Below are 21198 nucleotides of genomic sequence, written 5' to 3'. Positions count from 1 at the left end.
TCTCCCCCCTGTGGGGTCAAAGGCCACCGGGCCACATGTACGTAGATGCTGGAGAAGTTCTTAGCCGTAAAGCAGTCTGCTCGCTCTCATCCAGCTGCCACTGATATGATTGAGCACAGCCTTTGTTTGTAAGTGTTGTTCCATAACCATCTACCTTCTGCCTGTCAACTGTCTGTGCATTATAGGAAGTGTCCAGATGGATTTGACTGCCTAAAAATAGGGAGGAATCCAAATTATGGCTACACCAGCTTTGATACCTTCGGCTGGGCTTTTCTCGGCCTCTTCCGACTCATGACACAAGACTACTGGGAAAAACTGTTCCACCAGGTGCAATTTCTGAATCTAACAATGTTCTGTGTTGGTTTGTGGTGAATATATACAGTATGTGCATGTGTATTTTGATACACATGAACATAGTAGAACACCATAGTTTTGCTCTATCAAATGTCAAATAATAATGATGATAAAAGAAACCAGTTAACACTCTATGGCGCACATTTCTATGATGCATTATAAACTGTGATATAACATAATATACTATATACAGTACATAATACCATTGCTCTTGAGAACTCGATCAGTTTGAATATATATATATATATATATATATATATATATATATATATATATATGTGGTACTGTATATCAGTGTTATCGTGTGACTTTGCTTGTACTGACCTCCTGTCTGCTCCTTCAGACGCTGCGTTCAGCAGGGAAGACCTACATGGTTTTCTTTGTGCTGGTAATCTTCCTGGGCTCCTTCTACCTGGTCAACCTCATCCTTGCTGTAGTGGCCATGGCCTACGAGGAGCAGAATCAGGCCACCATCGCTGAGGCGTGGCAGAAGGAGAGGGAGTTCCAGCTGGCCATGGAGCACCTCCGCACAGAGCAAAGAGTAGGTTCAACGCAGACAGTCGGCCAGGATCTTCATATTTGAATGAGTGCTTTCAATTTGGGACAAAAGTTTAAAAAAATGATCTCCTGTAACACAACTCCTTTCTGTGTTAAGCTGGCAGCAAAAAGACTAAAAGCACAGGATACAGACTCAGTGTTGTCCCCAGAGTTGTCTCCGGTCTGTCTGAAGACAGGCAGCATACGTCGAAACAGCAGCAGGAGGAGACGATCACATCGGCCGCTGTCAGAGGAAACGGCAGAAGAAGCTGCTGAAGAGAAGTTTGACCCACTGGATGAGCCAATGGTACATCATCCATTTCTCCCAGTCCTTGGTGTTCTTATGAGAAACTAATCGGTCCTCTGTGTTTCTGTAGCCGTCTCTGTCTCCCCTCCCCGTCCACCCTCTGCTGGCCACACTCTCCTCCCACCCGCTCAGCACCAGGAGAGGAAGCCAGGTCAGCGTCTTCAGCGCTTTTCGGGCGCACAACAACTCGGAGGCTGACTTCGGGGACGACGAGTACAGCGCGCACGGGGACGCCTTCAGGAGTCGCACCAGTTCAACAGCAACGCCGTGGAAGAGGAGGGCGGGCAGTGTGCGGAGCCACTGCTCTCAAATCTTCGGGCCCAGCCTCAACGTCAATGGCCGGCTAAACATCTCCATTGATCAGAATGGAATCACCACCCTGGGCCTCCACACTCCCACCTCCATGCCGGCACACAGCATGGAGAGGGTCAAAGAAGACACAGTGAGAGACAATTCCTGAAGCAGGGAAACAGACCTTAATTAATAGCTGATTGAGATCCAAGCATTGCATTTTAACTTGGAGGTGTCTTCTATCCACCAGAAGTTCACCGGTGTGGAAGACACAGTTCCCAGACTGTTCCTGCAGCCCTCCCCGACAGTGACTGAGCCCCCCCCAGTGCAGAGGAAAAGAGGGCTGAGCTCTGTCAGCTTCTTCAGCGATGCCATGGGGGGTGAGTCCTTTTGAGAAACGCGGGAATAGAGTCGCATTTTGGGGTAAAAAAACGTTCATTTTCTATTGTTGTTAAAAGTAAAAAGAGACGTTCAATACCGAGTCGGTGCGCCTGAAGCTTGAACCAGCAGCCGGTGGGCTCAGCTTTGCACACGGACTGAAAACGGGGGGAAACAGCTAGGATTGCTCTTTTTAAATGCAACACAAATCCACCTCAAAATCTAATTTATTGATATGTTTAATCACGTTTTAATTCATTTTTAAAATTCAAAATTGACACACTGTAATTTTACAAGGGATTATGTACCTGACAACTAATTCCTCCCCAGCACATTAGATTACTGTGTTAAGTAGTAAACATTCGGTGGATTTTAATACCTTTGGGCGGAGCTACGCACGCCGTCGGCCTCCATTTTCAGCCTTTTTTGCTAAACTAAACTAATCTACTATTAACTGTAGCATCATATTGACTTTGACCTCAGGGAGGCCTGGAGATGAATAATTCACCACCGTTCCTTTGCAGAGCTCGAGGTGTCGAGGCAGAAGTGCCATCCCTGCTGGTACAGATTCGCCAAGAGGTACCTGATCTGGGACTGTTGCCCCTGGTGGCTGAAGATGAAGGACTGGGTGAAGTGCATGGTGATGGATCCTTTCCTGGACCTGGGTATCACCGTATGCATTGTGCTGAACACCCTCTTCATGGCCCTGGAGCACTATCCCATGACTGAGGAGTTCAACACCATGCTTTCAGTGGGCAATCTGGTAAGGGCCTTTTAGAGGTCGGGGGGGACAGTTGGTGCTGTTGGGTTTGGAGTGGAGAAGAAGTCAAGAGGAAAGATAACAGCATCCTTTCAGATAATGTCTTTCTATATCAAACAGTTTTAATAACCGATAGCAGTGAAGGTTAAATAAGGCCGTGTTGATCCCTCATCAAGTGTTCTGTTGACTATTTTGCGATTATCCTTAAGAGGAGCGAGATTGATTCCCCATTTTCTATTTTACCATCCCCCCTGCTGGTAAATCACAGGCTCTGCCAGTGACTCAAGTTTAAAAACATTCAATATCAAACGTGTTAAATAGTATCCATTCTAGTATTTTTTTTTACTTTTACCCTTTCCTCAAAGTTTTTTGGTGAATTTGATGTGAATGCTTTATTAACATTTCACAGCAGCTCAGTAAACAGATTTAAACATTCAGCAGATGCAGACTAACATTATCATTCACCTGGAGTTCTGTTTGAGTCCAGAATATGATTGTAAGAATTCACTCTGCTTCTTGCTCTGTTTTGGTTTGGGAGAGATCCGCCTCTTCAGCTGATAAACGCTCCACTATGTTCACCGGCTAGTTGGTACTTTAGTGTTTTTATGTCTGCGGTTTGAAACTGGGCCAGAAGTGTGCTGTGGGTTTAGCATAACAGTTTTTTGCTGAGAACGGCTTCGGCTCGGTGATCCGCGCGGTGAGACTGAACCAAACGGAGCATTAAACCCAAACTATGAGCTGAGGAATCCACAGTTGGGTTCTAACCATCAGTGAGCACAAGCTGTCCCGTTAATCCCGATCCATTTGACACATTGCTACTATACAAATATGAATTAGTGCGTCTTGATGTGATGAAATACAATAAGAAAAGGATATTTGTGCTTTTCCATCTCTCACCTTCACATCTCCCTCTGTACCTGTTACAGGTTTTCACAGGCATCTTTACAGCTGAGATGGTGCTGAAGCTGATCGCCATGGACCCCTACTACTACTTCCAACAGGGCTGGAACATCTTTGACGGCGTCATTGTTTGCCTCAGTCTGATGGAGTTGGGTCTTTCCAATGTGGAGGGGCTGTCGGTTCTGCGATCTTTCAGACTGGTAACAGAAAAATCACTAATTTCAACAAATAATTTGCCTTGTTTGCCTTTCTGTTGTTTTAAATTGAACAAATCAAAGGTGATTGACAAAGGATTCAGTTCTTCAAGTGAGAGCATTTAAATTCAACTGAAACAAGCAGTTTCTTGTAAAAATGTTTTTTTCCTCACTTTGTTCTCCTCCTCAGTTACGGGTCTTCAAGCTGGCAAAATCCTGGCCTACTCTCAACACTCTCATCAAGATCATCGGCAACTCGGTGGGCGCGCTGGGAAACCTCACGCTGGTGTTGGCCATCATCGTGTTCATCTTCGCTGTGGTGGGCATGCAACTGTTTGGCAAGAACTACCAGGACTGCGTGTGTAAGATCTCCATCGACTGTCAGCTGCCTCGCTGGCACATGAAGGACTTCTTCCACTCCTTCCTCATTGTGTTCCGGGTGCTGTGCGGCGAGTGGATAGAGACCATGTGGGACTGTATGGAGGTGGCCGGGCAGCCGCTCTGTATCCTGGTCTTCATGTTGGTCATGGTTATTGGGAACTTGGTGGTGAGTATTTCATTTGGACTTATTTTTCAAATAAGCGCATGACCAAAAACAACATTGAATCTGAAGCTTTATCATTATTATATAAATTACCTTCATAATACCCAGGAGGGTAACCTAGAAAAAAAATACATTTTTATTTTACACTATTAAGGATCAACTGTATACGTCCATTTGACGTGCAAATGCTCCTCTGTTGTACTGGTTGATATGTTCCGTCACCAGAACAAATATTTATACTAAAGAATAAAAGCTAAGTCTTTGCATATACAGTTTATGACAGCAGGAGGTCGATTTAGAGAGAGCTGCAACTGCGTGTCCATCCAAACAAGTGATGATGTCATGTGTAATCAGGGATTGTGTTGTCGCACCAATGAGGGTTGGTGACTCCATAATATAATGTGGGACATCCTAAAACAGCTGTTGGTGCCTCGTCGCTATATATTTTGCCAACTCAGATTTCTGTGTAACCAAAACGGTTTGGACGCGAGGAGCGGCTTTACTGCAGCCTCATGTCCATCGGGGCTGAATGTTTTATCCACTGCTAATGAACTAAGCCTCATGGGGGCAACTGTGACCTAAGTACTGTACAGAGGATTAGCCCACGCCACACAGTGTCCTTGCTGCGGTTCCAGCCGGTGCAGCAGGTACCGAGGTTCACTGGGGATGCTACACGTCATAGCACGGTTCTGTTAAACGTAGTCGATCAGGAAGACAGCTCTGCTTGTACAAAACTACTGTTGCTCTCTATATCTATCTCTCTCTCTATATATATATATATATATATATATATATATATGTTGGTTTGCCCATATAATGATTTGTTCTAAGCTGTGTTCTAAGCTTACATTAATGAGAAGAGAGCAGGCGGCCAGCAGTTGCAATGTTTTTACTTTGCCTGTGGGGTAATTTTAGAGCTGATTCTTGGAATCGGACATAATAGTCCCTTGGTCTGTTGCTGCATTACATCGACCTTAGCTACGCTTCATTTTTATTGTTATGAAGATTTGTCCTGATCTGTTTTCTGGCTAGAATTTGGTGGTCAATGGTTACTCACCAAACACGTTTTTGCCATAGCTGAAGAATTCACACGCTTATAAAGACGATTCCACGTGAGTATCTAAGAGGACAGAGTGAAACCTCCTCAGAATCTGACACTATAATACTGTTGCTCAATAATTCTGCCCTGTACCACTCATTCATGGCCACGCCATCAGCTTGTGGAGATTTAACCACAATATGCAGAAGAAATGTTACGAGGCAGCTGGAGGTTAAGTTGTTAACTAACTCACATATAGTTTGTATAGTCTTTCCTGCCATCAAACAAAACATGGTTTCTAAAAATAAGGAGACGGTTTTCCTACACTTGTGTGTTAAAGACTTTAAGCTAAAAAGTGCTTATGCTGTTTGTGCTTTGCTGAAATGCAAAGGTTGAGGAGCAGCGAGAGTTCAAAATGAACCTCCAGCACTATTTATAATCTTCAGCCGGTTGGTTTCACACCAGTTCACGCTTTCTAACTCACGCAACATAACTTAAAATAATGTTTCTGCTCTTTGAGAAGCAATGACATAGGATGCACGCGGCAGTTTATCTTGTTTTGCAAATGTTGGATATCGACACCTTCAGTGAAAATGTTGTCAGCGCAAAGATCACGAAGGTCCTTCTTGTTGAGTTTAATGGACAGAAACCTCCTCTGCACATGAATTGTGGGAAAGCTGTTTATCCAAAGGGATTATCCAGGATGCTTAGGGGCGAGGAGGCCGGAGGGCGTCCATCACTAATCATCTGCTCATGCTCCCCATCTCTGACTGGCTCAGTGGCTAAAGATGATCCTCACCAACTGTGCACATCGCGCATGCACACCGGCAGTACACACACACACACACACAGGCTACTGTGCAGAGATGTGGTTGATGCTGCTGCTCTCTAAGCTAGCAGACGGATTACTTGGGAGCTGGATGCTTGGAAACTTGAGTTCAGTGTGGCTGAAAGAGGCCATATGTGTATCTGTGTAGAAGGTCCTCCAGAATTTACAATGCAGGATTTGCTCTTGTTGACAAAATACGCAGGAGATCAGGTCATGCATGAGGTACACTTAATCTTAAGCTTACACGCTAACCTACGCTCTTAGTCAGTAAAGAAAAATGCATGCTGAGGCATTATGTAAACCCGCCATTCTCTGTCCATTTTCATGGACAATGTCTCCATCTGTCCCAGCCAGATGTAACGTGACACAACACCTCTCTGTCCACAGGTGTTGAATCTTTTTCTGGCGCTGCTGCTCAGCTCCTTCAGCTCCGACAACCTCTCTGCTCCGGAAGAGGATGGCGATTTGAACAACATCCAGATCGCCATCGCCCGCATCCAATCCGGTGTCTCCTGGCTCGCCGCGTGTGTCGTTGACCTCTTCAACCGCAGCTTGAAGTGTCGGAAGCAGAAGGTCAACCAGGCCGTCAAGCCGGTCGGGAATCACATAGAAAGCAATGGTGGGATCTTCGGACGCTACGGCGAAAAGTATTTTGTGCCAGAGGAAGACAGCTACATGACAAATCCCAAATTGACGGTCATCGTTCCGATTGCACCCGGAGAGTCGGATGTGGAGTTCTTGGAGGAGGAGGAGGTTTCTGAGTCTTCAGAGGATGAAGACAACAAACCGGTGGGTTTTTCAACTCCTGTGTTAAAACAGACCTGAACCCCCCTCATGGTCTACTGCTGCAGTGGGTTACGGATTATCAGCATCCACTTACATTACTGCTTTTTGTGAAGCAAGAGGCCCATTCGCCATTAAAACCACTAAGTAAGAGGAATCCAGATGAACCCAGCCTGAGTTAAATGTTCTGCTCGATTGTTTCTGCAGAATTCAGGCTCAAAAATAACCGTGCTTGATGGATTTAGATAGTTTCAGCATAATCATGAGGAAAGTGTTTTTTCAGCTCCATTTATTTTGCCGTTTGCTAGTGACACATATTGAATTCAATGCTCACAAGTAGACATTTTTGTCCAAGACTTGCTATGTTGACCACTATTACTTTACTACTTCATGTGTAGTAAATCTTGCTAGTTATACTATAACAGTATATTCATGCATTTAAAAGAAGACTCATTTTAATTGTGTAACAAGTGCTGGTGTGAGCACAAAAAACATGAACATAACATAAATTAACTTTGAAAAAAATAATTATGAATATCAGCAGCTTTTCAATAAATAAACAGTTTATGTTGTCATCGAATGCTATTGTTGCTAACTGTCCCTCTTCGGCTTCATCAAGCTCCCAGTTTCTCCCTCTGCGGTCGCTCCCTTTATCAGCATCACCCTGCGTTGAGGTGGAGGGCGTGTTGCAGTCATGTCCTCTCTGGCAGGCAGACATCAGCTGGCCAGATGTGGAGAGAGCAGATTAAAGTGACCCAGCTGAGCAGAGCACTGAGCTGCAGGCTGGCGCTCTGCGTTCTTATTTCCCTGAGCTGCTCCACTAGTCACTTAACCACAATTAAGAGAAAAACAAACTATCCTTCACCTCAACTGGGCGTCAGCAGCTGCTCATTCGTAAAAAAGGATGAATTTGACTTGTGTAGCTTTGGACGGCGAAAACGGCGATATTGTGCTTATTAAGAAGCTGCTCATGAAGAAAGAACAGAGAAAAGCAGTGAATGTGTGCAGGTATCACAGCTACACCCGGGGCACCAGCTTTAAATGCCTTTAGTGCACATTCTCTCTGCTCCGTCTCCAGGCGCTAAAACTAGCAATGCTAATCTGGCCACCAGGTCCCGCGGATGCTCTTTAATGCTTTATTAAACTCTACCAGTTCATAGGATTGGAACTGCAGCCCTGTTCTATGAATCCTGTTAAATATGTTGCTGTTACAACACGTGAAAATCTCATCCAAACTAAATTACGGCTCAGAGGAGAGTAGAAGGCAAGGCGGTACATCTAGGTGAGCTAACTCTGATGGGATGAATTCATGCGGAATACAGAAAGCTGCTGGATTGAAACTTTAAAGCGTGTTGCACATGCAGCAGGTCACAGCAGGTGTTTAGCCCTCGGCAGCTGATGGAGAACCACTGCGACGTCCATCCGCCTGTATTCTGTGCTACACGAGTGCAACTTAATACAACTCAATTCTCAACAAAGTCAATTATAAGTGAGAAACTGGTTGGTAACAGTGAGACTTCTCCCCACCCAGGAGGTTATCAGCCTATCAGAGGGCAGCACGGTGGATCTGAGGAAGCCTGGAGAAGAAATGGACAACTTATCAGAGGTGGCTGAAGAGAGCATGGAGCCAGTGGAATGCTTCCCAGAATGTGAGCCGAGGAAACAGTTTGCTTAACGTTTGGCAGCAATCATTTAGCACGTTATAAATCCTTTGTACAGAATGAATAATCCCTCATGTCTTTTCTGCCTTCCCGCTCAGTGTGCACGAGGCACTGTCATTGCTGTACAGTGGATACGAGCCGTGGCCTGGGCCGGGCCTGGTGGAGGCTGAGGAAGACCTGCTACCAGATTGTAGAACACAGCTGGTTTGAGACTTTCATCATCTTCATGATCCTGCTCAGCAGTGGGGCTCTGGTAAAGCCAATCTATTCACTTATTAACACGTTTTTCTATACTTGTGTGTAATGTATATATATATATGAATTGAAAGGATTTTTTAAGAACGTGTGACGTCTACGTTGGAATCGTGGTTTGTTTGTACGTTTTATTCTTCTTCGTAATGAAATCAGTCAAGTCTGGTTTTTACCATCATGCCACAAGCATGCATTTTGATTTAATGCAGCACACAAGATGAGTGGGATGATTGGGATTACTGAATGCAAATTCAAAATGATAGGCTGAATGTAATAGAAAATTCAGTGTTCAGATCGCCGGTCTGTTCAGTGACCAGTTGTTACTGAAACTTCACCGATGACATTTACTGACAAGTGTGTTAATAAACTTTAACAATAAAAATAACAATTTCCCCATATGATAAGCTTGAAGGTGCAATGAAGGTAAATTGTTTGTAGTATTGTTGGGTAATGTGATGTTCCCCCTCCGGCTGCAGGCCTTTGAAGACATCTACATTGAGAAGAGAAAGGTTGTGAAGGTGGTGCTGGAGTATGCTGACAAGATCTTCTCCTACATCTTTGTGCTGGAGATGTTCCTCAAGTGGATTGCTTACGGCTTCAAGAAGTATTTCACCAACTACTGGTGCTGGCTGGACTTTCTCATCGTGGACGTAAGCCAACATTTTAGTGCTTTTGTTGCACCTCATGAAAGAATGCAGTTGCGTAGCTAAACGTTGCTTTGGGCTGTTTTGGGGATTTACAGCTTGGTGTCACAGTATTAACAGGAAAGCACTTTGAACAAAACGGCCCCGTCATCTCCTCCTGTTAAAACACTCCACACATCGTTTCTTTTCCAACCTGGATGGAAACACACAGCTCGATTGCACATCATTATACAATTCTCAACTGCTGTTACGCTACATTGCATAAGTGTTGGGTGAAGTGGGCGTGGCTCTGTAGAGGTCATCCTCAGTGGCGTGCTGCGTGCTGCGTGCTGCGTGCTTGACCTCCTCTGGTTTCACCTGCTGTTACACAGATTGCCACAGACCGCTCTATTGTTAGGGTAAGTCGTAGTTGGCAGGTCGCAGGTGAGTATGAGTTCTGGGGTTTGAAACCTGCATCTGCCTCACAAATGCTTCTGTGTTTTTTCACTCGTAAGTGCTTTCTGTTGTGATATCGAAAGCCACCGCCTCGTGTCCAAACCTCTTGTGTAGTGAGCTGAAGGTGTGAGGCCGTTACCGGTCCTTCCTTCTTTGAATCAGTTCATCTGGGGCCTTGGCTTTTATCATAACAGATGCAGTGTCATTTACTCTTATGGTTTATCTACAGAAGATGTACTTAACTTTTTATATTAAAATAATACAACAAGATATTTAACATATGAAAATATTTGATTCAAATTAGAAATGCACCAGTGGAGCATTTGTCTAAACTGTTGTTGTGTCTAATTCATGTGCTGAGTGTTATTTGTTATGTCTGTTTAGAAGAAAAAACTAATCCTTTCAATAATTGTGACTATCAAATAACTTTTTTTTCTCTCTATGAAAACTACCACCTTGTTTTGTTTTATAGTGTTTTTGCATTTTTCTGTCTGTACTTTCTTTGAGCCAAAGACTTCTATTGTCGCAAGAGTAAATTTTGAGAATCTTCTTTAGATATATTGGACAAACACATGTGTAAATAGACTTTTATAAAGAAATTCCGAGCATTGGGACTTTAAAAGTCCTACATAGTTGACTTCTGTTGGATGCAAATTGGGAAACAAATTTGGCAAAAATAGATTTAAATTCTTTATAAAACTCACTCTATTTGATATATATACATATTTATATGCATATATAGCTGAGTATGCATTTGTGGACCCTATTTGTCCATATGTGCATACTTGTCTGTGCTTTGTCATCATCAATCATGAAATGAATTTCTTTCATTTACTTCACGTCACTTTCATTCATAGCTGTCATCCACGGGTCATTCAACAGCGGAATACCATTTAGTTTTGTTTGTTTTGGATGTAGAATAGAGTGGAAGTCTAAATTTGTTAAAAGATTAACCAACAAAACCCAATATCAACCTCAAAAAATAAATAATTGTGTTCCTAACTGTGGAATGTCCCCAAAATACACAAAAACGCTCAAATATGGCTCTTCTAATATTTTAAACCTATATGGTCTTTTATGATAAATTATACTGTATTGTTTAAAAGTAATTTAACAGTTATAAAAATAAATGCAGTTTCTGAAGTAACATGCTTTATTCTGTGCTTTTCACAAAGTGTTTTTTCTTCGGCTTGTATTATTTAAAGAAAAAGATGAATCCTTTCTATGATTCTCACAATGTACTTGCGTTTGTGTACTCTACGTAGGTGTCCTTGATAAGCCTGGTTGCAAATTCACTGGGATATTCCGACTTTGCTGCCATCAAGTCCCTGAGGACTCTGCGGGCTTTGAGGCCTCTCAGAGCTCTGTCCAGATTCGAAGGCATGCGGGTGAGAAATGGGTTTTCTAAACTACGCCACAGTCATGTGTTAACAGAGTTTCTATTGAGTAGTAACTTGCTGATGAATCTCAGGAGGATGACCAAGAAGTCGATCCGCAGTCTAAATAACAAGTGGGTTACTGGTTATAAAAAGATTTCCATTGTGCGAGTTACATTAAGTTAGGACCTATGAAATAACAGCACATTTTGAACAGACATTCGTGGTGCCCAGAGGATTAATTCCAATGCCTTTATGATCCTCTGACCTTTCCTTTTGCACCTCCAATAGATTTGGATATAAGATGTTCCGTGAAGTGTCTCAACCAAATGCCTTACATTTACAAATGAAATTATTACCAATGACATTCCCATGTGAATCAGCGGTTCATTGTGCTTACATATATATGTAAATAAATTATACATAACCATCCATAACATATACCAGGCATGAAACGGGTCAAGGGTGAAAAAGGTGAGAAGGAGATTACCCCTCTAGGGGTTTTCAACTGGTTTTGTCCCAGAGATTTCTTCGAGTCATTCGTTGACGGGGGGTAAGATAAATTCACCTCCCGACCGTGTCTTCGGGTCAATGATTCGTTCATCGTCCTTTGAAGTCAGAATGCGTATCAGGTTGGCAGGTCTGCTTATTGATGGAACGGTGGACCACTTTACCTTCTGCCTCAAAATCTACCTCCTCAAAAACGCTACCGTTAGCTAATCATTTTCCACCGGAGCTTTAGCTAGCTGGCTAACGTCGCGTTCTCTCCTGCTGTGTTAAATGACTCAATTCATCAAGCTGTAGCTAACGTTAGCTAAGTCTATGTCAACAAAGCTCCTGGGTAACTTAACTTAATAGACCAGAAAATATTAAAACCATCACTCACCCTGTTCGGAGTTCACTGAATATGAATACCCCCCCCCCCCAAAACAAAACCTCATCGAATCTACACGATTCACGTAGGTCACCTATTTTGGTTTCAAAACGGCGAGGTGAGGGATTTTCATGGCTGATATACAGACTCGTGGAGAACCTCTCTGAACTGAATTCTGACCCGTTGCTCACCAGGTGGTCGTGAACGCCCTCATCGGAGCCATCCCGTCCATTATGAATGTGCTGCTCGTGTGTCTCATCTTCTGGCTCATCTTCAGCATCATGGGGGTCAACCTGTTTGCTGGAAAGTTTGGGAAATGCGTGAACAGGACGGGCTTCATTCACAGTGCCTCCGTCGTCAACAACAAGTCGGAGTGCCTCTCTATGAATGACACCCAGTTCTACTGGACCAAAGTGAAGGTCAACTTTGACAACGTGGGACTTGGCTACCTTTCCCTTCTGCAAGTGGTGAGCGGGTAGTTTTTGTTTTTTTGCTGTGCTGCTTGGAAGTTAATTGAATCTGTCAAACCTTTATTTGAGGAATCGTGTTTTTCTTGTGATCATAACTTTAATTTGGGCCATTTTTTATATTTTTTTTTCAATGGATAAGGTAGTTATTCACAATGCAATTCAGCACCTTTACAGTAATGCACAGTGATATTTGATTTTAGGCTACATTTAAAGGATGGATGGAAATAATGCATGCAGCGGTGGACTCAAGAGGAGTAAGTATATCTATACCTCCTGAGCCTACGTCCTGGATTAAGCTCCATTCACCAGCTGACTTGTTAAACTGTTTGGTTTCAGGTTGAGGAACAACCCATCAGAGAAATAAACCTCTACATGTACCTCTACTTTGTCGTCTTCATCATATTCGGCTCCTTCTTCACCCTCAATCTCTTCATTGGCGTCATTATTGACAATTTCAATCAGCAGAAAAGAAAGATGAGTATTAGCAACACTGGCGTCAGGCCCAAACCAATCTGTACCTTCACAAGATGCCATTTCATTTCCCAGTCGAAAGAATGGACATCAAATATCAAGGATTTCCAATATTTTTAATATTCTATTTTATTTTATGAATTTTGATGAGAACTGGCTCAGTTTGGAAGTAAACAGTTGCCTCTGCCATCTTTTATTCATCATCCAACATTCTTTTGACATTTTTATGTAAAGTTAACGTTAAGTGCTTCTGCCAATACTTAGGTGGGCAGGATATCTTCATGACTGAAGAACAGAAGAAGTACTACAACGCTATGAAGAAGTTGGGATCTAAAAAGCCTCAAAAGCCAATACCAAGGCCTGCGGTAACCCAATATATATTACTCATTTGACGCTGTGTCGATAACCACCGATTATCGTCCTGCCTGCCAACATTCTTCATGCAATTGTACCAATAACAGCCATTTGTATTCCCCTAGAATTTTCTCCAGGCCTTCTTCTTCGATCTCGTGGCCAAGCAAGCCTTTGACATCATAATCATGATGCTCATCATCGTCAACATGGTGACCATGATGGTGGAAACCGACGAGCAGTCAGAGCGCAAGGAATCCATCCTCAACAAGATCAACCTGGTCTTCATCGTGATCTTCACCACCGAATGCCTGATCAAGATCTTCGCCCTGCGCTGTTATTTCTTCACAGTAGCGTGGAACATCTTTGATTTTGTGGTGATAGTCCTCTCTATCGTGGGTAAGTAGAGACGCCGAAAATAAGCACAACATTAACTTATTTGACCACGGGCATTTTTCAGTAGCGTTGGTTTATCTGTTGTTTGTTAGCAGAATACTTTTAACGTTGTACAATTTTACTTTTTATGTTTGCTATTTTCTCTTGGACTACTGTACATCCTTCAATGAAAGATTTCTGGCAGATGTATCCAAATCCAGGTGCAGATTAAAATCTCTAAACATCTTTATTAATTAAATAACAGATGAAGAGCATTATTTAGCCTTGGCAAATGCTTTTTACTTACTTTTTTTGTATTTAAGATTTATGCCATTAAATATTCACTTTTGGCCGCTGCTCAACAAATGACAATGTGTTTAAATGTCTTGAAGATGCATTAACCGATTTGTTCTGGCCTCTTGGAGGTGGAGAAACAAGTTGTAAACATTAGAACCCTGTGAAATTATTATGGCTATCGAGTTAACAAATTAGTGCTCATCTACGCACGGAGAAACATCAACATGTATTTGACTATTTGGTCCAATATAATTCCACTATTCACTCACCATTCACCTTTAGCTCTATTTTGGTCTCCACCAACTGCCAAGGAAAATATCGGCCTCTTTAATGCTCCCTCATGCTCACGAGCTATAAACTAAGTTTGTCGGCCATTTGGTGACGGACGGGTAGCAGACTAAATGTTCCCATTGTGGGACTAATGAAGGAGTGTCTTATCTTATCTTGTGCTGTACCATTTTCACAATGTCTGGTGACGGTTTTCTGCTTCTCGTCACATAGTTGATGCAGTGAGATAATCCTAATCTCGCTTTGTCTTTCTGTCTCAATTCAGGAATTGTTCTCGCCGACATCATTGAGAAGTACTTTGTATCTCCGACCCTGTTTCGGGTCATCAGACTGGCAAGGATAGGACGGGTACTCCGACTTATACGTGCAGCCAAAGGAATAAGGACTCTCCTGTTTGCCTTAATGATGTCCATGCCAGCACTGTTCAACATCGGCCTCCTGCTGTTCCTCGTCATGTTCATCTATGCGATCTTCGGCATGGCGAACTTTGCCTACGTGAAAAAGACAGACGGCCTTGACGACATGTTCAACTTTGAGACCTTCGGGAATAGCATGATCTGCCTTTTTCAGATCAGCACCTCTGCGGGTTGGGACAACCTCCTGAGTCCCATCATGGCCAGCTCCCCAGAGGAGTGTGACCTCCGCTATGTCAACACCGGCACCAACACCCGGGGCAACTGTGGCAGCCCCTCAATGGGTATAGCGTTCTTTGTAAGTTACATCATCATTTCTTTCCTCATCGTGGTGAACATGTACATAGCTATCATTCTGGAGAACTTCAGCGTGGCCACGGAGGAGAGCACAGAGCCGCTGAGCGAGGATGACTTTGAAATGTTTTACGAGGTGTGGGAGAAGTTTGATTCTGAGGCCACGCAGTTCATTGAGTTTTCCATGCTGTCGATCTTCGCCGACACCTTGTCGGAGCCGCTGCGCATAGCTAAGCCCAACAGGATCAAGCTGATCTCCATGGACCTTCCCATGGTCAGCGGGGATAGGATCCACTGCCTGGACATCCTGTTTGCCTTCACAAAGCGCGTCCTGGGGGAGTCGGGCGAGATGGACGCCTTGAAGCAGCAGATGGAGGAGAAGTTCATGATGACCAACCCCTCCAAGGTCTCGCACGAGCCCATCACGTCGACGCTGCGGCGCAGACTGGAAGAGGTGTCCGCGACCGTCATCCAGAGGTGTTACAGGAGGCATCTGGTGCGCCGGCACATGAAGCAGGCGTCCTACCTCTACAGGCAGATCAACTACGAGACTGCAGTGGATGTGGAGAACGCTCCAGAAACGGAGGGGCTGATAGCCTCCATGATGCATCACTATGGACTCGTCGGGCTGGAGATTGCACAGACAACGGAGGACGCGCTACTGTCCTCGCCACCGTCCTATGACAGCGTGACCAGAGCGACCAGTGAGCTCTCTGAGGTCGCCAGGTCCGTGTACAGAGGCTGTGAACTCGGGGAGCCTGCTGAGAGCTACGAGGAAACTTTCCTTTAGACTCAGATGTGTGACGAGTGGTCACGGTCAATGAGATGAAGCTTTTTTTTATATATCAGTAGATGCTGAGGAAATATGCAAAGTTTTGAAGCATATCTTCTATTTAAAGCCTCTATTTAAATTCAACTGCTCAGAAGTCCATTTTGTTGCACAGTCAGGACCTCTGTGAGAGGAACCTGATCTTCTCCTCACAATATCTCAAATATTTGGCAATTTACACCGACCATAGAAAAAAGATGCACTCTACTTTAATTTCCACTATGATTATAATGAATCACACGTAATCTCACCCCGTCTATCGCCCGAAGTTGGCTGGGATGGACCCCAACCCCCCCGCGACCCTGCGTGCAGGATAAGCGGTTTGACAATGGATGGATGGATGGACGTAATCTCACACGTGTTAATTACATTCACTCAAAAGCCCAAATGATCTGCAGGTAACACTGAACATCAACTTCAACAGGAAAATGTTTGCAAAATGGAATTTGTATTTACGGCAGAATGTTTGTTTGTTTCCAGAGATACAAACTGGGCAACCAACACTTCCATGTGTGTTTTATATGACAAATGGCGTAAGTTGTCTTCTTGGACCTGTGTTTTATCTGAGCACTTGTACAAGGAATTTTGTTTTCGGAGGCCAATATCACCTGAAGGCTGAGGGACATTGAAATGACACATTACATTTATTTCACCTGCTTGACCAAACCAGCAGAAAGGGGGCACATGCATGAAAGGCAAAAGCAGCTGGTTCACTACGTTTTCTCACTAACATTAACAACATTTCTCACAGAAAACCGCATTTCATTGTTTGTAAGAACATCAAGCAGCTGTAATTACATCAACAAAAACATGGATGAAAAAATAGAAATGTCTCTTTGTCTCTTTTTGTGTTTTGAAACACTTTCAGTAAACTGTAGTCGCGCCGAAAATAAACCAACAGAACGGGAAATTAACAACATTGAGCAGCACACTCACAGGAAGCCACTGCTGTGTTTCTGATTGACATTCATGACTGTAGCTGCTATGAAGCTCTTCCACAGGGTTACTAATATGATTTAACCAAAGCTAACATCTGCTCATAACTCTTTACGACATTTTAAAATTGAAGGAAAAACATTACAATTCGTAAGTCAGCATTATGAATTGATAATTATTTGTAATGTTTGGGATTTATTGATTTATTAAATGCATTAGTGGTGAATGAAATTATTCATTTTATTCAAGGAAGGTGCTCCATGCTGTATGCGATGATAAATTAAGGTCACTGGTTAAATAGTATCAATTGTATTTGTGAGGAAGTTCCTACTTCCTTTCTATCGTATTGTTCATTATGTGCTACTAACAATATGAAGAAATGGTAATTATGTTAACAATTACATGTTATAAATATTTTCACAAACATTGCACATTTCAAGTTGAACTTTTATCAATAACAGAAGTGTCCCTGAATCATGTGCCTGACTTTGACGATGTCTTCCGCACACTAAATCTCTTTAGGCCATTTAATCAGATCCGATGGATGCGGATTGGAAGAGCGTGAATGCACTGAAAGCTCATTTTGTAATCAACTGTGTAAAGTACTTTGAGGCTGTGAAATGTATGTAAAGCAAATTATTTTTACCAATTTTTTGTAATGTATTTATATTGAAAGACCATTTCAGTGACTGATGACGGCCATGACAACATATGATCAAATTATATAACTGTGTTCTTTTTTATATAAAAGACTTTCCTTGAGGACCTGATAGTCTGTATTGCATCTCGGTTGATTGTTTCATGGCTTGTTTTATGAAATGGTAATAAAACTCTTTTCCATATTTGTGGGTTTCCCAACTCTCGGTAACGTTCAAAAAGTTGGATGAAATGTTTTGGATTATTTTAAAATAATTTAGCGTGGCCTTATAACGGTTAAAACATTGCCATTAACTTATTTGATTTCTAAAGATGTGTCAGAGGGTCCGTGCGGGGGGAGAGGAAGGTAGGACTCACACGCAGAGTTTCCAAACAAAAAAGGACTTTAATGGTCAAAACTACAAAAATTCCAAGAAGACAAAAACGTGGTTAGGAAACTGCAACACGAACATGGACATGGACATGGACATGGGCCATGTCCATGTCCATGTCCATGTCCATGTCCATGTCCATGTTCGTGTTGCAGTTTCCTAACCACAGTTTAGTGCAAAAAACAGGCCGTATGTGCAGAAACCTTCAGCTCCATGGTTGTGCGTCCATGGTTGTGTGTCCCTGGTTGTGTGTTAAGTCTTGAAGTAGTCTAGAATTCCTCCGCATACGATCAGTGGATCAACGAGGCCAAAACGATCTGAGCTGATTGGATTTGTTACAGAATTGAGGCTAAAAAAAACAAACATAAATAGTGCACAGCCTTATAAAATGTATGAGATATTCTGGATTTTGGCATTTGTGCGTATTTTCCATCTCTTCCAGCAGGGCCTTGTATTACCTCAAAAAATATTTAGTCGTGTTCTGATTTCAAGTTGATAGTCAAGCACTCCCACATTTTCAGTTTGGAAAAAAAAAATCATCAAGGGTGCCAATTTGGATTAAGCCCCAAACAGATTTCCTCTCTCTGGTTGTCGGGGTGGTCAAATCCAACTCTGACCAGCTGGGAGAGGAGGATAATCCGTGTGTAGAAAAACAAATCACTTGTTTTAATTACACACGCACGGGCACACGTATGTACACACTCTCTCTTTTCTCTCACTCTGTCAAACACGCACACTTACATACTGTAACTTTGACATACATGCTATACACACACATACAGATGTACACATCTGTACTTCTGCTGTCCATTCGCATAATAGACAGATGCTTACTTTGAATTTAATTTGGCTTTGTGCGTGAAGTGCCAGAAAAATGTGACTTGACTGAATGTGACTTGGTAATTGATCTGATTTTTAAGCGTGTGGACATGTGGCGGAGATTAAAGCCTCATCAGAGAGAGCAAACATTTTTAAAAAGATTAAAAAGGCACTATGTCTAATTACAAAATGCACCAACAGACAGTCAAACGCAGCAATACCAATGCTATTCATAACAAATCCTTTATAATGTAGACATGCTAAATGCTAATACAAAGACATTTGACGAATTGCGTGTTTGCCATTTATTCAAATAATGTTTAGTAAAAACGAAGGTCGTGTGTGAACTCATCATCAGTCAAGTAGGTCAATGGGAATTTAATTCTCTTTTTCAACATAATCTCTGTATCTTTAAATCTGTTAAATGGGATTATTATATGTTTTGTATTATCTGAAAACCCTTAAAGAAAAGATACCAGTTAACGCAAAATCAGTTCGCAATGTTTTGAAGGTGAAGAAAGACTTGTGTGTTTTTTCATTAATGTTTGACTAGTTTTTAGTCATTTGTGGAGGCACTTTTTATGGAGGCCAATGTTGAACTATTTACCTGCATCTGTACCTCCTTGTGACCATACAATGTTCATTGGCTACTTTTACTAAAATTAAAATTCAAAATGTCACACTGTTTGGCTGTTGGTGACAATCAAGTAGCAATCAAGGTTGTCTTTACCGTAAGAGGTGAGAATCTGAAAGGAGAAGAGTTGAGGTAAAATCCTCTTTAAGTGCACGAAGGCACTGCTGTCATTCAACATTATTTTCTACTTCATATGTTGGTTTTGTTACTTGTATGGTGTAATAAAGAGAAGATCATTAATTAATTCAGAGCAGATTAAAAAAAGATATAAGCAGCTGAATTGATTGTAATAATCGTGGGACTGCAATGGGTAGTGCGGGAGCTATTATTTAGTTATTTATTCTTAAATATAGTTTGCTTAATTGTTTGGGTAATTGGATCACTAATTGGGTAATGCTGTGGGCACCTGGAGGTTACTTAGGGGCGTGGTCAGGTGTGACCAGCATGCACCTGGGTGACGGACACTTTTTTACCAGTGAGGCAGCACATCTTTAATGTATGTGTTTTGGGTGGATTCTACGAAATAAATAAGAAACAACAAGAAAAGAACGCCTGGACAATACGCTTTCTTACTGAGTGAACGAAAACACAAACTAGGTGCAGCAGTGGCCCTTTGATTCAAAGATTGGTTTGTAACCAGGACAAATGGCCACTGCAGGTAGAAAACGTCAGACCTGAGGGGTCATTTGTTCACATTCTGCAGCAGCTTTAAACGGCCAAATGTCAAAACGAACTACAGGAGAGGATTTAGTGCTGGAAATATCCCTGAAAATGTATAGACTTCCAAGACTGGGAATAAAAGTACAACTATCCTGGATCCACTGGGTTAATTCAGAGAGGTTCAACTTGAAACAAACATGGGCCGGTGGAACGGAGGTGGACTTTGGAGGATGAAGAAGCTAAAGAGCACTGCTGCGGTTTCTTAAAGAAGCCGTATGGGGCAGGATTTAGTCGTTAGTAAGCTAGGTTTTTATTTTTTTTATTTGTTTCTTTTGAGTTATCAGTTCGATCAGTGACCAAACGGGTACCCTGGAATGCACACTCCGGTCCAGTAGGTGGCGATGTGCACCGATTCCAGTTGGTTGCGACACGCCAATTAAATGTAGAGAAGAAGAAGTGAAGCGAGGAAGTGTTCAGCCTCGGCGAGGAGCCTCAGCAGCTAAACGCTCCTTTTCATAGTTAATCACTGTAGGAGAAATGATTTTAATTACAAAGTAACGTTACTCCTGCGTCTCATTTCAACTATCAGCTCCTTGGAGGAAGGAAATGGGTAATTTAACCTCTCGTCATATCGGTTTGTTTTGATGTTGTTAGCTTTCATGCTAACAGCAACTTTCTATCGTTTGCTCAATTGAACCAATAAAGTCCTAACTTCGTATTTTAGGCAGATACAACGGGAAATTATGATTTAGGGCTTATGACGAATGTAAGATTGAATAAGACAAGACAACGTTTAAGGTTTTTCATGTGTTGATGAACAGTTTTTATTTGTTGTATATTGTAATTATTGATCCAAGTTGATCCATAAGTGGGCTGCCAGAGCTCAACCTACTATCGAACTGACAATGGAAAACCCCGAAATAAAAAAGATTTTCTTTTTCTTCAGGACTAACTTCGTTTCTTCTTTAAGTCATATTACCCAAGTAGAAGTCCCATTAACAGAGTAGACCAGTAAAACGGTCGCCCGTGTGTTCATGTGACCTCTGCGTGCAGTCTGCAGATGATCAGGTCACCTAATGTGACCTCTGCGTGCAGTCTGCAGATGATCAGGTCACTTCATGTGACCTCTGCGTGCAGTCTGCAGATGATCAGGTCACTTCATGTGACCTCTGCGT

At 42.5% G+C, this 21198-nt stretch overlaps 1 protein-coding gene across 1 annotated transcript in view; it reads left to right on the top strand.

Annotated features, from left to right (window-relative positions):
• LOC120816504 (sodium channel protein type 5 subunit alpha) overlaps window positions 1-17967 on the top strand; it is a 33324-nt gene extending 15357 nt beyond the window's left edge. Inside the window, exons 6-24 of the mRNA XM_040172152.2 lie at window positions 186-327; window positions 698-895; window positions 1010-1198; window positions 1269-1640; window positions 1740-1869; window positions 2392-2630; window positions 3554-3727; window positions 3912-4268; window positions 6521-6922; window positions 8448-8565; window positions 8676-8830; window positions 9306-9479; window positions 11174-11296; window positions 12353-12625; window positions 12829-12882; window positions 12965-13102; window positions 13360-13464; window positions 13579-13849; window positions 14676-17967. Coding sequence (XP_040028086.2) covers window positions 186-327; window positions 698-895; window positions 1010-1198; window positions 1269-1640; window positions 1740-1869; window positions 2392-2630; window positions 3554-3727; window positions 3912-4268; window positions 6521-6922; window positions 8448-8565; window positions 8676-8830; window positions 9306-9479; window positions 11174-11296; window positions 12353-12625; window positions 12829-12882; window positions 12965-13102; window positions 13360-13464; window positions 13579-13849; window positions 14676-15907 — 4846 coding nt within the window. The 3' untranslated portion in view covers window positions 15908-17967. The remainder of the gene's footprint in view (window positions 1-185; window positions 328-697; window positions 896-1009; window positions 1199-1268; window positions 1641-1739; window positions 1870-2391; window positions 2631-3553; window positions 3728-3911; window positions 4269-6520; window positions 6923-8447; window positions 8566-8675; window positions 8831-9305; window positions 9480-11173; window positions 11297-12352; window positions 12626-12828; window positions 12883-12964; window positions 13103-13359; window positions 13465-13578; window positions 13850-14675) is intronic.
• Window positions 17968-21198: the final 3231 nt, after the last annotated feature.

The sequence above is a fragment of the Gasterosteus aculeatus genome, chromosome 3, assembly GCF_964276395.1.
Source record: "Gasterosteus aculeatus chromosome 3, fGasAcu3.hap1.1, whole genome shotgun sequence".
NCBI lineage: Eukaryota > Metazoa > Chordata > Actinopteri > Perciformes > Gasterosteidae > Gasterosteus > Gasterosteus aculeatus.
The sequence above is the reverse complement of the archived record's forward strand: the minus strand, read 5'-3'. Positions and strand labels throughout refer to the sequence as shown.